The 24286-nt window shown below is 41.1% G+C and overlaps 1 protein-coding gene across 1 annotated transcript in view; it reads left to right on the top strand.

Moving 5' to 3' along the window:
- Positions 1-24286, top strand: part of SEMA3C (semaphorin 3C) — a 158545-nt gene that overhangs the window by 128924 nt on the left and 5335 nt on the right. Inside the window, exons 13-17 of the mRNA XM_054017360.1 lie at positions 11909-11997; positions 15034-15075; positions 16506-16663; positions 19758-19825; positions 23473-23603. Coding sequence (XP_053873335.1) covers positions 11909-11997; positions 15034-15075; positions 16506-16663; positions 19758-19825; positions 23473-23603 — 488 coding nt within the window. The remainder of the gene's footprint in view (positions 1-11908; positions 11998-15033; positions 15076-16505; positions 16664-19757; positions 19826-23472; positions 23604-24286) is intronic.

A 24286-nucleotide genomic window follows, 5' to 3' on the forward strand; every position in this document is an offset into this window, starting at 1 on the left:
GTAGTGGGGGGCTGTGCTTGTGAAGGGCTTGGGGATTGGAGCTCTGATAAACTACAATCCAGTCTTCTTGATTCTATTTGTTAGAACAGAGCAGTTTCAACTAAAAATAAGGCAGATAATTCTATGAGAACAGGTTTGTCTCTGAACATCAGACAAGTCTTATAGAGATGTGGAACTACTGTTTCTGCCAACAAACTACCATTTAGACCACATGGGTTTGGGAATTACCATCCTTGTATTAGACTCAGGAAGCCAAGGCTAAAAATCTTTCAAATCGCCAGACTTTTATGAGGAGGGGATTAAAAGAAACTCTCTTCACTCTTCTTAAAGCAAGTCCCCAACCACCAAAGGAAATAAGAATACAGAAAAGCTCTGTTATTGTTCCCATGGCAAACCATCACCAAGGGCCTCCATTCACTATGTCATGATTCATCAGAATGACACTCACTCTCTCTAGTGGCTAGTGTACATCATTGTAAGGCATGGCAGTGATAGAAGATGCATAGAGCTTTGGGTATTGAATTACAGTAAGAATTTAGTGAGCTTTGGATCTGGGCACTTGTATTTTTCTTGGCCATCTGATGCAAAATTAGTTTTAAAATTGCCTTAAGATCTCTCGGCTTTGCTTTAGTTGTCAGGTCATCAGACTAAATAAGAAACTAATTACTAATTAAGACACTTTTTTTCCTAGCAAGTATCAGCATTACTAGTAGGCCTAGTGAATCCAATGACAATCCGGGACCTTTGGATCCTTCAGGGTTTAATTTGACACAGTAGGTCCTCTATTGCCTTTCCTATGGAAGAAGCAAAGAAGGGTGCTGTGCATGCTACTGTGGAAATCTCTAGAGGAACGCTTATACGTGCCCTCCTACTTATTGTTCACGTGGATTAGCATCAGCCATGTCTAAACAAACAAACAAAAAAATCTTGGTCTTCTACCAGCATAGCTTCTCGGTGCCAATTCACTGTTTTTAACCACACAAGTACTTTGGCATGCAAGAATAGAGCTTTCAAATGAACATTTAAATGTCAGTATAGTTTTTAAACTAGTATCATTTGTCTAAACATATGATTTTTTTTAACTAGAGGAAAAAATACAGCTAAAGATTAATTAAGAAGCCAAGCCATATAAGTCTCCAGCTAACACAAGGTACTTGTTATATCAGTTACAAAATACGTAGTAGTAATAATAATGGATAATGTGCTGTACATATAAAGTGCCTTACATTTTTGAAGCTTTGGACAATAATGATATTTAGCATTTCAATGGTTCTTTCCACCTCAGGTTCTCAAAGCACTTTACTAACTTTATTAAACTGAAACTCATTAATGATGTCACAGGTTTTAATGATGAACAATAACTTAGGACCCAATCCAACTTGAGTCAATAAAAATACTCCCAGTGACTTGAAGTGGGAGTTGGATCAAGTCTCAAAGGCCTTGGCTACACTTACCAGCTAGTTCGACGGCTGGAAATCGAAGTTCTGGGTTCGACTTATCGCGTCTAGTCTGGACGCGATAAGTCGAACCCGGAAGTGCTTGCCGTCGACTGCGGTACTCCAGCTCGGCGAGAGGAGTACCGCGGAGTCGACGGGGGAGCCTGCCTGCCGCGTGTGGACCAAGGTAAGTTCGAACTAAGGTACTTCGACTTCAGCTACGTTATTCACGTAGCTGAAGTTGCGTACCTTAGTTCGAATTAGGGGGGGTAGTGTAGACCAAGCCAAAGTCAACTACTGAATATTAACAAATTACTCCTCATCAAATTCCATTGAGGGGAATAAGTACAGGCAACCTCATTATATAGGTTGGTTAGGCATCACAGAGAGCAGCTAAGTGACTCATCCATGGATAAACAATGAGCAGGTGGCTCATTAAAAGTACTAAATTACCTGGGCTGGTTATATGTGTTTGTTTTCGTTCTATAATCTGCCAGCACACCCTCCTTGCAGGACCTTCTAACCCTATGGTTCTATGATTCTATGAAATCCAATATAGTGCACTATCTCAAAGAGTTAAGATTAGAGCCACAACTACTGAAATAATAGACTTGATGCCCTGTGATATGTACTGTTTATAATTTCTGCTAATCTATTTTTTTGGGATGTTACAATTCCTGGGTGATGCAGAGATTCTTCCTAAGATGCTAATAGCTTCATAGCCCTGCTGTAAAATAAACAGATATGACGTAGGTACAGTGCCTCTCAACCCTTGTAAATACAAATGATCGAGTTTCTGTCTCTGTGAGGAAAGACTCTTTACCCTTTTCCTTGGCTCTGTGCTTTCTGTGAGACTCAGGAGGATTCGATAAAGATATTAACAGTCAGAAGAAATGCAGAGGGGGTTTCCTTTTATGTAAGTTCATCCTGGAAAATGCAAAATGCACATTGTATAACGGAGTTTCATTTCATAATTTCTTGGGAGCCGTGAGCCCCTCAGCAGTGGAGAATGGGATTTGTCACCTGGTGACAATTACACTCAGTATCTGAAGCTTAGTTACTGCTGCTGAACTGAGATGTTGCCAGTCACGTCTGTCACTGTCAGTGACCTGTCTCATGCTGCAAATTGGAGTGTTTTATGTCTTGCCAGATGCAGAGCACAAAAAATGTTTAGCTTCCCCCCTCCTCCTCCATGAGATTCTCAGTAGTAAATCAGTTCCTGAGTGCAAATGAACGATAACAAAAGTAGCTCTAGGAACCCCTGTATTTTTCATCATGTAGCCATGGCACAGGAAGGGTACAGACAGCCATGTCTTTTTTTACATTAACGTGAAATAAATGTAATATTTCCTTTGCTCCCCCCAGCCAGGCATGTCAAACTCACTGCAACTGTTCCTGGCCAAGAGTTAATTTCAGTACAGTACTTCTTTTCTAAGCTACATGACTAGTGAAATAAATCCCATAGACTGACATTGTTCTTGAAACATTACACACAGCTTTTCTAATGATAATGATCTCGCATTTACGCTGTGCCTTTCGTCTTGAAGAATCCCAAAGCACTTTACAAAACCTGCCAGGCTGATGCGAAGGCTTGACACAATGGGGATCTCTACATCCACCACTGAAATGGAGGTGCCTGTGGGGTGAAAAGCAGCAACTGTTTAGCGGTAGATAGACAAGTGTAGAATACCTTATCATCCCAATACAAACCACAGCTGTAATTAGCTGGTCATAGTGTAATTACCCATTTGCATATTTGACAACGACAATGAGGCTAATACCCTTTCCTCTATGTTCGGTCAAGACCTTGGATTTAGATCTCTTCTTCACTTACTCTGCTTCTCCGCTTGTCTAGTTTTGCAGCTCATAAAGCATTTCGTTTCCCTTGCATTTTATTGTAATTACATTACTCCATGTCTCAAGCCTCCAAATTCTCCACTTTATCCCCTGGTAGGTTGTTTTCCATTTGTTTAAGAAAAGCAGCAAAGCAGCATGCAGGCGTTTTCTTGAGATTAATATTTATTTTTTAAGTTTGCGACCTACCACTTGCACTTCCAAAGTCTTTGTACAGAGTGCACCAGATTGTGCAATCCTTGGACTCTACATGCTTTCTTTATTGTTGTTACTGTTATGAAAATATTTAAATATCCATGTCAGGTTCAGGCACATTCAGCAATCACTGGCCATCCTTAAGAACTTTCTCGGCTCCTGTAAGGCACGATGTCATGCAGCTTTTGAAAACGGGGCTAAATTACTACTGTAGAAGGTGTTTCAGATTTCAGGATGATTTAGCACAGTTTCATATGTTTAAGTTGGGCCGTGTGCATGTGGTTTTGTCTCCAATGTCTACGGTTGTGTGTGTTTGTTCAGTGTTTCTAATTATCTTTCCTTCTCTCGTCCAATTGTTTGAACCCATCATTTGAAAGACTGGTTGCACTTAGCACTTTCAGAGCATGAGGTTAAAATATGGATGCCACATATGTGACTAAATCCCTGGAGTACTTGCTTTTGCAGTGTTACATGATGGCTATCTTTTTGGAAGACTAACTCTCGCTAACAACAATAGTATCCAGCAATGGAATAACCCATAATATGTAATGAACTACAGATTGTTACAGAGCTAGATAATCTGGTCAGAAAAGCAAGCATTAAATTCACTAGTTCGAGTTCTGTCTTTGCACTCTGGAAGAAGGTTTTACACAAGAGTGATACTAAAGGCAGCCTGGTTCCCCCTGGCCGCTCAGGCATATTGAGTGAATCATTTGAAGTGTTATGATGATCATCTCCTCCAAAGCTTTTTTACCCTTACAGCCATTTTAGGAGTTGCAAATTCCCCCCCAAGGTCTGTATCCTGAGATCCCTACTCAGTTCTTACTCAAATTTTCATGGAAATGGAATGAGTAGTGTGACAAAGTTCCTCCTCTATCTTGGTGGGTCCTGCACTTATTGGCAGATTTTCTTGCCTCAGAGATTCACCATGTGGGTTGGGGAACAGCCCAGAGACCTTCCCCTCTGGAAGAACCCACAGTCCAGGTCAATTGGGAAGTTTGGGGGGAACCCAGGCCCGCCCTCTACTCCGGGTTCCAGTCCAGGGCCGTGTGGACTGCAGCTGACTATAGTGCCTCCTGTAACAGCTGTATGACAGCTACAACTCCCTGGGCTATTTCTCCATGGCCTCCTCCAAATACCTTCCTTATTCTCACCACAGGACCTTCCTCCTGGTGTCTGATAATGCTTGTACTCCTCAGTCCTCCAGCAGCACAGCACACCCTCTCACTCTCAGCTCCTTGCACCTCTTGCTCCCAGCTCCTCACAATCACACCACAAACTGAAGTGAGCTCCTTTTAATTCCCAGGTGCCCTGATTAGCCTGCCTTAATTGATTCTAGCAGCTTCTTCTTAATTGGCTCCAGGTGTGTTAATTAGCCTGCCTGCCTTAACTGGTTCTAGCAGGTTCCTGATTACTCTAGTGCAGCCCCTGCTCTGGTCACTCAGGGAACAGAAAACTACTCATCCAGTGACCAGTATATTTGCCCTCTACCAGACTCCTGTACCCCACTGGTCTGGGTCTGTCACAGTAGATACTGAGTGAAGATCTAAATAGTTAGCCCAATAATTCTTTGCACTTACGAATTGCTCTTTGGGAGAGACCTCAAAATGCTTTACAGACTGTTCATTACGTTTCACAGCAAGTCCATAAGCTGAGCAAGTATTATATCCATTTCAAGATGGGGTACACTGAGACATAGAACAGTTAAGTAACTTTGACCAGGCCATGCAGCAAAACAGTGACAGAGCCAGAAAGAGAGAGCCCTGTCAGTCCTTAGCTTTAACTGCTAAGCAGTACAATCATTCATCTCAGAATCTCACGTGCTGTCCCATGACTGAAAGGGTTTCACACAAAGAGAGTTTGGGCATCATGGACAACTTATTCTTTTCTTTTTATTTATTTATTTCAAGTCAATGTAATGCTTATGAAATGTGCCCAATCAACGACCTTAAAGCATGAGTTCACAGACTCCATCTCCCCCTGCTACAGGTACAACCAGGGCAAAAGCACTACAGGTTTTCTCACGCTGCCCCACCAATCTTCCTCATGCTTCAACATGAGGGACCCCCTCAAAGGAGGAGCCCTCTCCGTAAGATGTTTAGCACGGTTGCAATTAGTGTCAACTGTGATGGTGGTTTTGAGGATGTGGACAGCCAGCCCTTTGATTTGTTGTTTTTTTCTGGGATTGTTGTTTGTTTGTTCTAAGTCTTTCTTTGAAGTTGGCAATACTGAGCTACAATGGTCATTGTGGAAAAGAACGGTTGGTGGTAATTTGGAAAGAGAGATGTAAACTCAAATCTCTTCTGTTCAATCCACTGTATTTCAGCCAAACAGATCTGCAATAGATATCAGTATTCATTATTTTTTACCTCCTTTGTTATACACTGTGGGGCCAGGTCATCAGCTGGTGTAAGCAGGCATAGCTCAACTGGCTTCTACAGGAATCTGCTGATTTGCACCACCGGAGGATCTTGCACCTTATTTATTTTTTCATTCACATTGTTCTCTTCCTCTCTCTGTGTTCTTTTCTTCACAGTCTCTCTCTCTCTGTTTGTTTTCCACTCTGTCTACTCTCTGCTCAATTTCCAAGCCTAGGGGATGTTTGCTCTTTCTCCTCATGCTGTTCACTCTTTCCAATCCCTCATATGTAAAAGAAGTGATCCCAGTAACATTCGAGTTCAAGTCAAACTTTGAAACCTGTGTTGTTTGAGAAGGTTTGGCATGAAAGAAATTACATTCTCTCAATATTTATTATTTGTATTATGGTTGCCCAGAGGCCTCGGTCAGGACAGAGACCCCTAGTGTGCTGAGCACTGTACAAACACAGAGGAAGACATGATCCCCGTGCTGATGTGAGTGTGAAAAACAATAGGAGAGAAGGGGAAGGGAGAATGAGGTTAATAGTAATAAGATCATGTTGTTAAATAGGTTAACTATAGGCCTAATCCAATAGGAGTCTTTATATTGACTTCATTAGGCTTTGGGTTAGGCTCTATGTACGTGATTACTTTGTTCCAAATCATTTAAGAGTTTAATTTATATTTTGGAATTCAAATTAACCCCAAACTCAAAGCAAAGCTTATGGGTCAGCCTTGTAAGGTTCACTGAAACCTGTGCAAACTAAAGTTGGTGGGTTTTCCCCAGCCCTGTACCTGCTCTCTAAATAAAAATACTGCTTCATCTTTGGAACTTAACTCAGTATTTCCAGAAAGTGCTATTGAGATAGCTGCTATGTTGGTCAACATACCAGACATTGAACAAGGGACTTGGAGGTACCCATAATGCACACTGACCAGTGGGTTATATAATGCCAATGCCAATGATTATCTGTGGCTAGGATACTATTAACTGTGGGGCAGGAAAGCAATCATAGCAGCTTTCTTTATTAGTTTATGTGGCTGTAGTCTCCAAAGAAAGGGTGAATGTCACTAGTTGGTAATGGAAGTTATCAGGTCTCGATTAGGGATTAAAGTTTATCATTCCAAGAGTTTTGTCTGCATTCGAAAGAAGCTAATATACAGTATTTGACCTTGCTACAGTAGATGATAATACCCATGTTGTACAGAGAGAGGTAAGGAGAGAAGAGATCTGTCATGTGAAGCTATGGGCCAGATCCTGAGAGGTGCTGATGTCAGAGGAATTTGCAAGTGCTCAGCAACTCTCAGAATTTTGTCCACTGGAAATTGTGGAACAAGACAGAGGAAAAAAAGTATAAAACAGTGTTTCACTGTGTAGCGTAAAGGCCACATGTTTAACAAACTATAGCAGGAGACCAAAGAGGCCGTTGAAGGGAAAAGTAATGTGTAAATGAGAATCTGATTTAAAAAAAGAAAAAAATAAGTGGGGAGCTAGGAACTCAAATTATCTTATCATGCAAAGAGTAACTTCCAGATGACAGAAGCTTAATATATTGTAGCTCCTATGGTCTCAGCTGGGAAAAGACTCCTTTTTGGTTCACATTCTACAGAGCTCAACCAATAGACCACCTATTTGAACTAAGGCTGCACCCACCTAGAGCTCAGCCAGGTCTCTCCTCTCCTTGGCTCTCTCTCTTTCTCTCTGTTACAACATGGGTATTGACACCTACTGTAGTAAGGTCAAGTGTTGTGTATTACCTACAGAGAGACCAATGAAAGGCATATGTCTGCCATGTAGCGTAGCTAGGTATATTCTAGTGTTTAGCAGACACAATGGCTTGTCTCCTAATTTAGTAGAACTAACACATTCTTTGTCAAATTCATTTTTGGAGTGACTCTAGGGAAGTCAGTAGAGTTACTCCGGGAAGGAAATTGTCCCTCTACTTGTTTGATTTTTATAGGATCTTGTTGTGAACATAAATGACTTACATTCATTCTGTGTCCTCTTGTATCTTGCTTGCAGAACAATAATGAACTGGAAAACACATCAGACTGTATGTAATTTGGCATACCTCTTGTGTCCATTACTATTTTGCTAGATCCTTTCCATCTTTCCTTTTGACACAGGAATTTAATTCCTTTAACAGAAGTTAACAAATAAGATTTGCAACAAAACTCAAATGTAGTTATTCTGAGATGAATATGTAGAAGTGCACTTGTTTGACAACCACTGTTCTTATAGTTTAGAGAGCTAAACATTTTGGAAAAGGGACTAGGAAAGCCATCTGGGGACCATTATTTTTGTTTCACTTACCAAGGAAAAGATTGAACAATAACAGTAAAACTGGTGTTATTGTGTATAGTTGGGAACAGCCTACCAGCCAAGGTTACTCCTTGCATAAAAATTTTGTAATGAGCAATTTTCCACTGTCATGCTTTACATTGCATAAAATATCTTGAAATATTATAGCAGGACTAGTAAGCACAGTAGAGTGGTGTGGGGATTCCTTATGAAAGGGAATGTATCTGGAGACAAGGATCTGGCTTGTCATGTTAAAATAATATTGCGACAACAGGCAATAAGTTGAGATGCATATGGGAAATACTGTCCGCTTGCCCTGTTTTATCAAGGATTTGCAGCAGCTAATGATTCAGTTTTCAGATGTGGAGTTCCTTATAAGGACACAAGTATCTGAATTTGTGTGCTCATATCAGTACTTAGTTATGTAAATGCCCATGCTGGTCTCCTACTGTTAGTTCTAATTTCAGCATCCCATTTCTGGGTTTGTGCATTGAAGACCAGTTTACAGTTTACGCGTGGCATGGATTGCTACATAGTTGAAACACACTTACTTTTGTATGGGTCAGACCCATATTGCACGTGTGAGGATAGGAAGGGTCTGTACCAATGTGCGTTTGAGTATTTTATATCCTGTAAGTGAGGTTTAGATGACACAGGACAGGCAGTTGAGAGTGTATTCCAAAATTCATGACAATCAGCAACTCCTCCCCACCAGGATATTGTATATCCTGATATTGAGGGAACAAAGAACATTGCTGGAGAAGAGTCATAACACAATGCTGTGAAGGGAGGTAAGAAAGAGAGGGAGTAGAGACAGACTATGTGTACAAGCCACACGTGTTCATGACTACTTGACTGGCTTTATAGAGGTAAAGGCTGGTGCCTTATCCACACACACACGTGCTCTTCATCTCAGCTTCATGGAAGGACATTCCCCAATACTCAGGGAGTTTAGGGATCATGTGGGTCCTGGCAGCCAGTAAATCTGTTTCAGGTCCTCACAGTTTTGCTAATGCTGGCACCCTGTCCAGACCACTGGGGTACTGTCAAAAGATTTAGTTTCAAGAAAGTTTCTTCTGAAAGAACTGGTTTATCATGTCATTGCATAATGAGGACGATAACCATAGAACAAATCCTCATGAAATATTCATGGCTAACATTTGCTGAGCATGTACAGTTGATAGCTTTACATTTTTTTTATATCTTGGCTGCTTTAGGTTTCTTGATTTAATGTTAAAAAACAACAGTGTGGTTTAGGTGTGTGGTCAGGATTATTATACATGAGTACAATTCTTTATTTTGAAGCCAAAGTATGCCTATCTGTTGCCTTACACTGGGGGAAAAAGAATGATTTCAATTATTTATACCAACCAACTTGCATTCTAACTCCAGCTATGGAATGTAGTCACTGACCTTAAAAACAAAATCACAAGTCTCCCGCTTTTGCTTTCTTCTGTCAACATCATAGATTGCCTGATGGGAAGCTCAGATCACCTCCCTACAGGCAGAAATGAGCCCGTGCGCGTACACACACACACACACACACACACACACACACACACACACACACGGCAGCTCTAACATTTTACTGACCTGCTCAATTCAACATTATGATTGAAACATTTCATGACAAAAGGGGGCTACAAACTCTTTGATCTTGCTCCTCTGTGACAATATAGAGCAAAATAGGTTTGTTATAGTCAGTCTGAGTTCTAGTCCTTCCTGACAAGAGGAACCCATAGCCATAGGTGCTGGAATCATTTGTATAGTGGGGGGTGCTGAGAGCCATTGAACCAAACTGTAAACCCTGTATGTGATGGAAACCACTTCAAGCCAGGAGGTGCTGCAGCCTCCCCTGCACCCTAGTTCCAGCACCTATGCCCATAGCCCTTTTTGCATCCAAGGCTATGTCTACACTACGAGATAGAGGTGTGATTCCCTTGCTCATGTACACACATTTGTGCTAGCTGTCTTGAACTAGCATGAGTATAAGTTACACTCTAGCCTCAGTAGCCCAGGTAGAGGCAGCGGAAGCACAGCTGAGTGCTGCTGCATACAACCCACTGGAAACCGGTAGGTGCCTACTCGGCAGGGCTCAGCGTTGCAATAGCAGCTATTCAGCTGTTCATTCTCACACTAGCTCTGTGAGAGCCAGCACAAGCTCTGTGTACATGAGCAGAGGAATCACGCCCCTCTCTCATAGTGTAGATGTAGCCCAAGGCGCCTGGTTTTCTAAAGAGCCAACAAAGTCCTGGCTGAGCAGCATAAAATTAGCTGCTAAGATCATCTTTCTGATCGATCACTCTTACCATCTCAAACCTTTCTTTGGGCTTGTCTATACTTACGCGCTGGTTCGGCGGCTGGCAATCGAACTTCTGGGTTCGATTTATCGCGTCTTGTCTGGACGCGATAAATCGAACCCAGAAGTGCTCCCCGTCGACTCCGGTAATCCTGCTCGGCGCGAGGAGTACGCGGAGTCGACGGGGGAGCCTGCCTGCCACGTCTGGTCCGCGGTAAGTTCGAACTAAGGTACGTCGACTTCAGCTACGTTATTCACGTAGCTGAAGTTGCGTACCTTAGTTTGAATTGGGGGGTTAGTGTAGACCAGGCCTTTGAGTCCATCTTCTGACACTGCCTTTTCCACTGCATCAAATGCAATACATTTGTCCCTACTTTGGAGACCAGAACTACAGTGTTCTAGGGCCTATGACACAGGCCCCTGGGTGCTATGGTAACACTACTAATAATAATTACTAATAATTAATATAATATAAATCTCTCCCATTTTATCTGTTCCTGTATCATATTGTCACCTCATACACTGCCTTCCATGCCATCCCTTTCACACAGAACATCCTTCCTGAAGCAATCCCTGAACATCCTCCCTGAACCATAAAGCCACTACCTTGCCCTCCTTCAAGTCCCACCACAATCCCCATTTCAAATGTAATGCTAGCAAACTGATTTTGGAGACAGAGACTACATGCTACTATGTGTTTTATGGTGCCACTGTGGGGAGAGCAGTTTTCGAGCATTTCCCATGGACATCCTTTATTGCCATGTGGATCGAAAAAGTGGCTTCTTTTGCTACATAAGGCCCCAATTATTGATGGTGCACACCAACCCACACTGGCTAGGGCTTGCATCTCACCCATGTTAAAACTGATTCCTGCACTGAAATTTGTACCATGCAGCTTGCTTACATGTTATTAGTTTCTGTTATATGTTGCCATGAATTGCACATAACATTTGGCATTGTATCCATTTCTCCTTTACTTTGTTTCTCTTGTGTTTTTAGATTGTAAACTCTTTTTGGCAGGGGCTGCCTCTTCCTCTGGGTTTGTATGGCGCCCAGTACAGCGGGGACCTAATTCTGACTGTTACTTATGGGTGCTATAAAATAATAATACATAAATGAATGAATAAATAAATATCTGACCATGACTTAAACAAAAAACTGGGTGAGAAAAGTCTAATCCCTTTATACATCTATTGCCTGCTTGAATGAATCCCACTAGAAAGACTTATTACAGATATTTTAAAATCAAACACAAAGTTATTGGGCTCATTACAGGAGTAACTGGATGAAGTTCTGTGGTCTGTGTTCTACACGGGGGTCAGACTTAGATGATCAAATGGTCCCTCCAGGTCTTTAAATCTATGAATTTATGAAAATCATTTCCACCCTTCTCTCCATTATGCTTTTTCCTCTAATATTTTTTCCTAGTTGGTAAGAATTCATCTGTCCTCTCTCTATGTTCCAGATCAGGGGACTGTACAGAAAGTTGTTGTCCTACCCACCAACTCTTCTGCAAGTGGAGAGCTCATTTTAGAAGAATTGGAGGTTTTTCAGGTTTGTCTTGCTCCCCCTTTCATTCCTCCAACACGTATGTTCACACAAACACTTTGGTCTAAAGCAAGGGTGACTAGCACTTGATAAAAGATCAAATAAATTAGTAGAATGTCAGCTTGATGCCCTCCAACTGAAGGAAGTAGGAATAAGGTGGTGTCTAGTGTACTGTGGAGTGTAAATGGGCTTAAATCTTTTTTTCTGCATTCAAATGCCTTGTTTTTCTTATGTTGCCATCCTGGCTCAAAGGATTTTGATAATCACATTTTTTAAGAGATCATGTTATACTGGCTGCCAGCAGGAGACTTTTATCATTGGCATCACATATTGAGGCAGCCGCCATTTGCAGCTGGAATCTCAGTTTTTCTTTTCTTGATTATACGATAAGCTTTCTGATTATGAGCCACAGATTTGAAGCAAACTGGTGTTGTTTTTACTTTGCTCAAGTTCTTTAAAGCCAGATGTCACTGGAGTCAAAAAGCCTTAGGCCTAAATCACCCTAAGCTGAAAAGAGGCATAAACAATTAATGGCAAAAACAATAAAAGAGTCTCTGTCAATCATTCTAGCTGCCTGTTAGAACAATAAGGAATTGTTCACCCGACTGGTGAAAGCTCTTTGAAATTTGCGAATGGACTGCCATTTACCAGGTAGACTCAGGGCAAGTGATGCAAATCTAGGCTGAGTTTCTCTGTACCCAGAACAGCTCAGCCTGTTGTGGAGAGGGACTGGGCAGCCCGTTTGCTATGGTGCAGCTAACTTGCTGTGTGGGGAGGTGTGGAAGGGGCAAGCTCCATTCTCCTCCCAGCCCTCTTTTGGGCACACCAAGGAAGCATACCCCCTTTTCCCCTAGAATCAAAGAATATCAGGGTTGGAAGGGACCTCAGGAGGTCATCTAGTCCAACCCCCTGCTCAAAGCAGGACCAATCCCCTGTGGACAGAGGCCCTCCCTTGTGCAAGCCATACAAGGGACTGCCATCTCTGCACAACCTCCTCCTCTGCACACCTTCATACACGCCTGTCCCAACCCAGGTTCCCCAGTTGCTTTGTACCCCAGGATGAGTTCCCTGTGAATTTAAATGGTCTTGTTATGCCTTGTATGGAAAACTGAGCCTACTATTTTCAAAAAGTACACATGAATAATATTTTATGGGACTTCTTTCACCAGAAATATTATTCATTCCATTTAGAGCAGAGGATGGTAGGCAGGGAAAGCAAGGGCCCATGGGACGTCAGTACCAAAGCCTGGGAGAGAACCCAGGGTCATGACTCTCAGTCCCCTGCTTGGTCTTCTCCTCATTACATTCTGAGCCCTCAAGATCATATTAGCATAAGCTCAGGGCTCAAAACATATGATAGTTGTGCTGGGGCTTTACTAATGACTCTCAAAAACGGAAGGGACAAGGGTAGCAGAGGCTTAGTGTAAGTAAAGGCCTATCCTAAGTAAAGCATGCAGTAGTGCTGTCAAGTATTTTCTTTTTGAAAAGTAGCTCTGAGAGGGAAAGTGGAATCTGAGGCCCAAAGTGGCATTTGACAGATTGCAGTGAGAAAGACGGCTGGAGAAAAGCTATTTAATCTCGTTTCCATGCAAGACACAAGAGACAGAGCCCCAGGACAGCACTGCAGACACAAATCAGGGACATTTTGATCTACTTCAGTGTTTGTGAAAATGAGACACTGATAGAACTGTTCAAAGCAAGGAGGGAATAGGCTCTGTATGCTTCCCACACACTGACCTCTGCAAATTTACTACCCATTAGACGTGAACTGGCAGCAACACCTTATTAATCTGGCCATTTATCCCTTGCAGCTATGTCAATATGACTCATTTCCCACTTACTAAACTTTTACTGCTCCAGTCCTGAGCCCCAACATCTGCCAATGCGCTTATCTTCACCTCAGGTATTTATATGCCCCCCACTACTGTAGCATCTGAACACCCTATAATCTTTACTGTATCTGTCTTCACAGCATCTCTGTGAGGTAGGGAAGTACTATTATCTCCCATTTTACGGATGGGAAACTGAGGCCCAGAAAAACTAAGCGACTTGCCCAAGATCAAACAGGAAGCTTCTGGTGGAACATGGAATTGAACTCAGATTTCCCAGCTCCCAAGTATTCAGTCCTGAAGTGTTACAACCCCACAGCCCCAATTCTGAGCAACTTCCAATTTCTGCAATCCCCTTGCAATTCCAGCCCTGGGCCTCCTCGCAGCTCTGCTGGTGTGGCACGCTCTAATCCTGACCTACCACAATGGCATCCGTCTCTTGTGATTACTATAGTAAATCCTTGATCCCCAAAATAATGATTGCCATTACTGTTGCCATCACCGACACCATTAATTTTGATGAGAATAATGGATTGTTTCATTGACTTAATACAGTGGATGTAATAACTCCAAAGGGTGTTCTTTAACATTCAATTTGACACAGATAATAAATGATACTGAAAACTACATACAGTAGTGCGCAGTGTCCACTGAGTGCACTGAGCAAAAACAAAAAATCAGTAACACAACACATCATTTGTAATGTTGGCATTTCTTGTTGATAATCTAAAAACATGTGTTGGACAGTAACCAAAGTGTACACATTGTAGATACAGTGTGGAAGAAATATTAATTCTTCTTGTCCGGATCATGTGCTAATTACGTATGAGCTGTTACATGATTCCTGCATGCTGTCACCTTCAAAGAACAAAGGCTGTGCCTTCCAAAGAGGGAGAGAATGATGGTTTGCAAACACATACTGCCTATCTGTAGTAGTGAGTTAGCTCTTAAGAGCAGTTCAGCCAGAAGTGTGAGAACTTGTTAATGTGTCTGAGTCAAGTCCAGAGGTTCATGTAGCCAATATATTTATTGACTCTAACTTTGTGTTTATGTCATGTTTGTTGAGTTGTGGCAAAAGATGATTAGGTGTGAATGACATCCCCTCGAGAGTCTGGAAAAGAATGGTTTATCTAGAAATGCCTGTGGCTTACAAAAGTTTAATGTCATGACATAATAAATAAAAGATGGCATATAAATGTGATTTGTCTTTCAGAATAATGCTCCCATAACAACAATGAAGATTTCATCTAAAAAGGTAAAGAAAAGTGGAACACTCATTCAATGGTAATCTGAGGACAACATTAACTTAAGGTCCTAAAATGGCTAACTAGGATGCACCATACTACATACGGACACACAGATCTTCAGTGTAGCACCTTTGACTTCCAATTTGCACTGGCTAAGGATCTGTTCCAGCACCATTAGGACAAAATCCACTCGTGCATTGTTCAATATTGGTTATTTTCAATTGATAAAAAGTGTCAACAGTCCAATTAGGGAACAAAAAAATTACCATATAACCAATCACATCACAATCCATAGACTGAAGCTATTTGTCTAAATTATTCATTCAGCACTTGGGGAGTGTAGGAATGGTAGTATGGGCCGATAATGAGGTTATGTCTGTCAAGCTAATTCAAAATGGCTATTTTGACATGAATATTAATATGGTGATGGTGATCATAATAGTTGTGTGACTGCACAATCAAAATAAAAGGTCGCTAAAATTCTGTATTCAAACAATTTAAATTTACTGAATTGTGCCCAAGACTTTTCAGAATTATTAATTAATTAATTACTATTTATGAAATTAAACTCAATGAGATTTGCCAGTGTTATGAGAGAGAGGGACTCAGGTCACCACAGTTCAGGTATGCTCATATCCAGGGTTTATTTCCACTTTAAGAAATGCTATTTAACTGACTTTTGGTTAGAACCAGTCATTTTGCTCCAGATTCTGATGGTTTCACTCACCTTGAATGATCCTTACTCCATGAGTAGTCTCATTGACTCCAGTGGCCTTATTGGCCTGGAGTAAGGGTCTATTTAAGGTAAGATTCTCAGAATCTGGTCCATAGTGACCTCTAAGTTTTGTGTTTATGGAATCTATGCCCTGGAGAAATCCAACTAGAATCTTTGCACAATATTTCTTAAGGAGACTGTATGCAGAGAAGTTACTGAGCTCAAAGGCTTGATTCAATAATCCTCACTAAGGACCAAGTCCTCAAATCTGAACTATATTAACTCAGACCTGCTGCAGCAGGACAAAATAATGAGACTCAATGTCCAAAAAACCATTAGCATTCTCCATAGCATTTTAAATATTTTCTAACAGGAGATGGTAATGTTATAGGCATATTAACCTGGGAGATTTCTATTTATTTTGGCTTTGAACCCTTCAGTAGCTCACCTTTTGGTTTTTAGTTAATTCCAAAACGAATTGAAGGCTTTATGCATATGTTAACTAAGCTCCTGGGTGAAGCTGCTCCTCTAGGCTCCACATCTGAAATAAATGTTTCATAGACTCATAGACTTTAAGGTCAGAAGGGACCATTATGATCATCTAGTCTGACCTCCTGCACAACGCAGTCCACAGAATCTCACCCACCCACTCCTGTGACGAACCCCTAACCTATGCCTGAGTTATTGAAGTCCTCAAATCGTGGTTTCCATTGCCTTCAACAGCAACAGTTATATGTGAGCTCGGAGGAAGGGATCACGCAGGTATCTTTGCATCGCTGCCATATCTATGGAACAGCCTGCGCTGACTGCTGCCTCGCTAGAGATCCTTACTGCGCTTGGGATGGCAATTCCTGCTCCAGGTTCTACCCAACAGGGAAGAGGTGAGGAGTCTGCTGAGATTTGCAAGAAAAGTACAAGTCAGGGGTTTACTTCCATATGTAGTCATGGGTCATGTAATGTGATAGCAGAAGGGGATTGTTTGTTGTTGTTGTTGCTGGCATCTTTAAAAATAATACTGAAATACCTGTTGTTTTTGGCATTGCACGCTGACCAAAACTATCTGCTAAAGAGATCACTTTTTATATTAAAAGCAGTATATTGTGAAAGAAAGATTTCATTCTAATTTTAATGCAACAAGGGCCTAATCCTCCTCTGGTATACAATATGTGCACCAATTTTAATGGAGTTACACTGAGGTAATGCTGATGTGGGAATAGAATCAGAATCCAATGATGCCTTTGCCTTTGTTTAAAATTGCTGTGGATGTAACTATCATGGTAATCCCTTTCATGCAGTATAATATCTGAGAGTGTGTCTGGTGCATTAAATCTTCATATTCTGTGTTTCTTCTCACTGAAAAGGACTATTTATAGGGAAACAAGTTGGTCTGGAATTTTTCAGAGAGACATTTTTCATCAGAAAACACTGATTTGTTGACACCAAAACTATTTATAGAGCTGGGTCTGTTTTGACAAATCTCTTGACTTGAAAAACGTTGGAATAAAAAAGTTTGGAAATTGTCAAAATATTCCATTTCAATATTTTTGAAACAAACCAATACCAAAATAATTTATTCTGGTTAAAAATGTACACTTATTAGACAAAAAAAAGATTAAAAAAATAAAAAAGTTGAAATCAAAACAAAACATTTACAAATTATTGAAACAAAAGGTTTTGATTGACATTAACCAATTTTTACAAATTTTTCAATTTGCAAACATTTTTGAGATTTTGACTTTTCAATCCCATTCAGGATGGTAAATATTTTCTAACTCTCAAAAATATTCACAGGACAAGAAGACTCCCACCGTGCTCTGGGAAACAGACCAGTACAGGCAAATTTCATTTCCATATCATACCCACTAGATTTGGGATTTTCAACATGAAGTTCATTAAAGCAGACCTAGAAAGCAATTTTTCTTTAATTTACAACAGAAGGTTTCTAGTTCTCACTGAGTTAATGGCACAAACCATACTTTTTATGCAAAATAGCAATCTCGCTCCACTTCTCTGGGGAAATATTTAATAGCAGAAGGCTGTAGTGAGGTCTCATATTACTGGGGCTTCAGTGCTTGTACAAATGACTACAGAATATCTAATGAATATTGTGTGAAATATTAGCAAACTAAACTTTTCATTACAAGTGGGTTCTAGCCTGGCCTGGCCTGTGCAGGAGCAAAAGGGGAATGAGACCCACTTCCCCTGTGTAACCTCCCTGCATCACAGTTGTAGATGCAAGGAAGAGCCCAGGGACTGTGTGCATGGTACTCCAGCTCTCTGATTCTTAGCCCACCTGAAGCCAACACAACTTAAACTGTTGAGAGATATAACAGAGAGGAAACTCAAGCCCAACATATATAATTTCCAGTTGACCTCCTGCCATTTCCATCATGTATATCCATGTTATTTCCATTGGGTTTTATACTGCTGCTAACATTTTGTTTGTAATGTGCTTCTTATAGCAGACCAAAATAAACACCAAACACAGTATGGAAAACAATCTGTTTTTCATATGCTAAGGAAATGAGTTGTTTCTTTATCTAAAGAAACAGCTTGTGCTGGAGAAAACATCAGTAATTTGAGCCAAATCCCCAAGTCTAGACAGTAGTATCTTTCTACGGTCAATCTTTCTCTCGCCACCTCTCTGCCTGCTGTGTGTCATCCCACACAGCATAACCTCAAAACACCTGACTTCTTCCTTATGTCCTGAAAACACCCACAAACACATCCTCTGCAAATAAACATTTCCACTTCTTATTTCTGGATAAATAGTAAACTGTCAGGATAAGGTCTCTTGATTAGGTTAGTGGCGTGTGGAAGCAGCTTCTGAAAGACCACCGCAAATTATGGTTTACCTAGATATTTTCCTACTCTGGTGTTCACTATTTTCTCTCTCATCTCATCTCTCATCTCATTTTCTCTCATATCATTCAGGCCATGTTATAGTGCTGCAGCATTTTTAATATTGAGTATTAAATGTAAAGGAGGACAACAAATCCTCAGCCACATAACACTTGCCTAGTTTCAGGTTTTGCTGCAAATTCTAAAGTCAGGCAGAGAGACAGAGAGACATCCACCAAATTTTGTGTTGGGCTGAGAGGCATGAATTCATGTGGAGAAAAATAGTTATAATAGGATAAAGCATGACCACCTGATGATCCCAGAGCACTTCAAAAACATTAATGACTTAAAATTCTCCATATCCCCTTAAGGCAGAGCAATATTACTCATCCTATATGACAGATGGGGAAACCAAGACACAGAGAGATTCTGGCACACATTTCCATACCAGTTTCCTAGAACAGGACAGGTAAATCCATAGTTAGGCACCAAAATAAATAGTGTGATTTTCTGAGATGCAGAGCAACCTCAACTTCACCAGTGAGAACTAATGACAGGCGTGGGTGTTCAGTACCTCTGGTAATGAGATTACTTAGGCAAGTTGGAAACATTGGCCTAAGTAACCTATCTAAAGTCAAATAGTGAGTAATTGATGAGGAGCAGTCATTGATTCTATAAGACTGCCCTGGCCTCCAAAAGGAACTGACAACATTTGTATGAACCCCTGTATGTGAAACCTCTGAGCTTTATGTTGCTCAGCTGTACAACAGAGACTGTTGGAAGGACATACTGCTTGATAGTGAAGAATGGATCAACCAGTTTGGATACAATACAAACCAGTTGAAACCTTTCTCAGAAACCTGAATACAACTCATCTTCTTTGAGGTTCAGAAGAGTCTGTTCTTTTCATGAATAGGATCAATCTTAGCACCCAGCTCTGCTCCCCTTGACTTCAGTGGGAAAACTTCCATTGATTTAAATAGGACCAAGGTCTGGGCCTTATATGCATGCCAATTGCAAAACATGGAATTGTTGACAGTAAGTCATGACCACTGATACTAATATATAATTTGGTGAATAGTTTTACAGTGTGGCTATTTTAGAGTCATAGTTTGTGCTTCCCAAATATTACAGGCGGAGTCGTAGACAAGATGTGAGACATGGAAATCCTATGACTCAGTGCCGAGGATTTAACTTGAAAGGTACTGTAACTGAAAGATGATCATACTGTTAAAGATCACTTGAACTTTCCTTCATGTGACTCATCCTTCAGGTCAGCCATGTGGTTTACTGGTAAAGCAGCAAAAAAGCACAGTCATGTTCCAAACCTGAGATAGGTTTTTTTCCTTAACATCCTTTCCTTGCATTTTACATGAAGTGTTGCCTTTCATGGCATGCGATATTATAAAGTGAGAGTCCAGTAGCACTGACTTGAGTCAGCTATAGGGAAATCATGGACTGGTCTAGTTCCACACACACTTCTGCCCATGTCCTTTAAACCCACCTGTTCCAATCTTGTGCCTGATGATTATGCTGAACTGTAAAGTCGTTTGGGTCTAGATTGTGCTTTTGGGCATAGCCCTGAGCAAGGGGTGGTGTGTAAGCTACGCCCCCTCCTGCACCCCCCACCCCGGAATAGCCTCAGGGCGCACTGTGACTTGGACACCACTCTGAGTCACAATTCTTCCCCTTTCCCTCTTTGCACAGAGGGACGAGTACATTATTTCATCTCTTTTCATGAAGCATTTTACACCCCAATGTGCACCAGACCATCTACACTGCCCAATGAGTTGAGGCAGTAGAGCTAAGGCTCCTTCCACTTCCAATTCCACGCAAGACCAAACAAGGGTGATACCTGTAATTTAGGCCCAGATCCTCAAAAGACAACTAACTCCCATTGATTTCAAAGGGAGTTAGGTGCCTAAATACCTTTGAGGACCAGTGCCTTACTCCATCTTACTCCCCTGCATGGCTGAGTAAGGGCTGTGACAGTCTAGTGCTTTGTAATCCACACAAATTGAGATTAGGGGATCAAGAACATTTTCACTTGCAATTTTAATCCTGTTTTGAACTCTTGTCCATTTCACTCTGTGCCATCAGTTGTAAAGTTGATGTCTTTTGCTGGGATATGTCAATTTGTCAAAAACAAAACTTTTCATAGAAACCTATCTAGTTTCAATGCAACCTTCATCAGGAAGGTTTCTCAGGTCCAGGATGCAATTTCTAGGAAAAGAGAGTGAGAGATCCCAAAATAGCCAATTAACCTGGGAGTAAAGATAACCAGTGTGAAGTCCTTACTCTGAATTAGACAGAGCAGAGGCTTAAACATCGGTCTCCTACAGCTTGAATGAGTGCTCTAACCACTGAGCTATTGACTAATCTTAATGAGGGTGTTTCACTCTCTCTTTTCAAGGAAGTTTTGGTGAGAGTGGGGAAGAGAAGAGCTAGGGTATAATAGGTGGCCCTTCTCCCACTTTTTCCAGTGTAATAAAAGGTAATAAAGAAACCATAATTTAGACTCTTTCAACATATAATTTATATTTTAAGCCATTTTATGGCAAACTAATACACTGAGAAGAAAAAAAACATCGGACAACCACCAAAAAGACAAAAGAGCTGATGTGAGTAAAATGTATTAGCAAATTTATAATGCAATTTTGAAACTGAGGCATAAAGCATGCCCTGTTTCATGCCTCAATCTGCTTTAACATGTGAGGCTTTAACATTTTTCAACACAGTGCTACATTTAAATATAGCACTGAGCACCAATAGGTTTGTATGGCCACTCTACATATAGATATTCTATATATTCTGTAAAGGCTTATAGCATTACCAAATTATTGTTAGCTCTTCGGGCTGTTATGAAAAAGCATTTGTTTTCTCTCTCTCTCTCTTTCAAAACGCACATAACAAGTAAAAATAATATGCAATAGATAAAAGTTTAGCGAAAGGATGGCAGCATGTAGATACTACAGTGCTATAGAAAACTGTAAAATCTGTAGAAAATGTAGACAGATCGACTCTCGTTCTGTATGATGTATGTTCCTATATGACTCAATCCTAAAGTACATCTATAAAACTCACTTTGACCCCAGTCCTGCAGTAAGCTCCATGCAGGCACAAAGGCCTACTAATTGCCAAATTAGGACCTTTGAATGCCAAATACTTCAGGATTGCTTCCATAGCATTTACAATATTATTACTGTTGTTATTACAGAATCCAAAGTGTGCTAGACACTTTACAGAACAAATAGAAAGCAAAGGTTCCTTGCCCAACTAGCTTAGGATCCAATTTTAGAAGTGACTCTATGACTGAGGGTGAGAAATAGGAGATGGGGGATAGAATGAGGAAAGACGGGCTGAGAACCGTATGACAACGCAATTATTGGATTTAGGCATCTATGTCTAGGTGGTTCAATTTACAGTATTTATTTTTAACCATTACTGTTTACTCAAAAATAGAACTTACATCTGATGTAATGTTAGAAAAATTAAGCCTGGGACAATATTATTATTTGAGCAAACTAATAAAAAACTAAACACTTGATGTTGGTAACAGACAATCGCTCATCTATAAAGTGTGTGAAGTGGAACAATAAATCTAGGTGATGATATAAACTCAACATATGCCCAAGTATTGCTAGAGTGTTATAAATCAATTGAAAGCCTTTCCAAGGAGAAGACTGGCATCACCTCCTTCTGTATCCTGGACTCAGTCTGATCAACGCTTTTCATTGGACTTTAGGTTTAGAGCTAAGTCCTGTCCTACTGGGTGGGGGTGGAGTGACACTATATGATGGCTAAGGGGTGACTGAAGAGCATCTTAATGCTGCTTTGAAAAAGAAGCTGTTTCTGGCCATTTTTAGCCCCTACCTCACCTCAAAATGCACATTCAGGGAACAGCTACAGGCCTAACCACATCCTTGGAGTAGCAGGCTGTATCTTTTTGATGCTGGGGCATTGACAGGCATGCTAAATAGCTCATCCTTCTTTAAACTCATAGATTTTAAGGTCAGAAGGGACCATCATGATCATCTAGTCTGACCTCCTGCACATTACAGGCCGCAGAACCTCACTCATCCACTCCTGTAATAGACCCCTAGCCTCTGGCTGAGTTACTGAAATCCTCCAATCATGTTTTAAAGACTCTAAGTTACAGAGAATCCACTATTTACACTAGTTTAAACCTGTAAGTGACTGTGCCCCATGCTACAAAGCTGGGCGAAACCCCCCAAAGTCTCAGCCAATCTGACCCATGGGAAAATTCCTTCCTGACTCTAAATATGGTGATCAATTACACCCTGAGCAGGTGGGCAAGACCTGCCAGGCAAATACCTGGGAAAGAATTCTCTGTAGTAACTCAGAGCCCTCCCATCTAGTGTCCCGTCTCCAGATGTTGGGGATTTTTGCTACTGGCAGTCGCTGATGGGCCACAGAGAGCACTAGGATGATGCCCTGGCCTGCTGCTGCCTAAGAGCACTGGGTAGAAGTTCCCTCTGTCCTTTTATTATTCCTAGGCTGCACCAGGCAGGATTTGACCCAGGATTTGCTAAGTGACCCACAAGCAGGTGCCCTAATTTCTCAGAACAGCCTGTGCCCAGAGCTGAAATATTTGCAGTTTGATTTGGCCTGAAGTTTCTCCAAACTTAATTCTTTTTCTTTTATAGATTTTTGCCCCAAATTACAGATTCCTGGATGCCTTCAGTCTAGCGAGTCTGAGACGGGGTGTGACTCAGCTAGGTTAAGGAGCCTTGGTTGCCAGTTTTGCTGACGTGTAAATGTTTGCTTTCCAAGTCCGAATCAGGCATCGGTAGTACAATAGTCTTATCTGCCCCCTCTTGCTTCCTAGCGTACAGAAATGCGGCAGAAGTCATTCAGTACGGAGTGAAAAACAACACCACCTTTCTTGAGTGCACCCCTAAATCTCCCCAGGCATCCATTAAATGGCTCTTACAGAAAGACAATGACCGAAGGAAAGAGGTGAGTAATGCAGCTCAGGACCACAGATCAATCGGGGGTGGGGGGGCAGGGGAGTGCATTCAATCAGGGGCTTCAGACAGTCTAGTTATGATGAAGCAGGTTAGGAGAGTTGCATATTTTAGTGTTTTGGCATGAGGAGGGACAGCTCGCATTATAAATTATAGCTGAGATTTTCAAAGGAGCTTAAGAGAGCTAGACACTTCACTCCAGCTGACTTTTAATGGGAATTGGGCACCTAATTCCCTTAGAAAATTCCAGCCTACACCTATATTCAAAACGCTAAGTAGAAAATCTTTCCTCTACAACAAGTTGATTGTAATGGGAATATTTGCTCAGTCAGCACATGCTGTTGATCTGAGGAAACAGGCATAAAAGAAACAAGATGTGTAAAATCAAGGAGCTAGGTCTGATTACAGCAGCACCTTTGTGCAATGGAGAAGATAAAAGAGAGAGCGAGGGGAAATATGGCAGGTTTCCTTAGCAAGAAATTAGCCTGAGCTAAAAACACTTTAGGCTACAAGCATTTTCCCCACTGTGGTGTAATCACATTTTCCATTACTGCACGCTCCAAGGCTCTCAAGTTTCAGCACTCGCACATACAGTATAATGCTTTCCTTGAGTGATACAAAAAGGAAACATCATTTCCATTTCCAATCTGAGGCAGATATTCTTTGGAGGAAAAA

Source organism: Malaclemys terrapin, chromosome 1 (assembly GCF_027887155.1).
Source record: "Malaclemys terrapin pileata isolate rMalTer1 chromosome 1, rMalTer1.hap1, whole genome shotgun sequence".
Taxonomy (NCBI): Eukaryota; Metazoa; Chordata; order Testudines; family Emydidae; genus Malaclemys; species Malaclemys terrapin.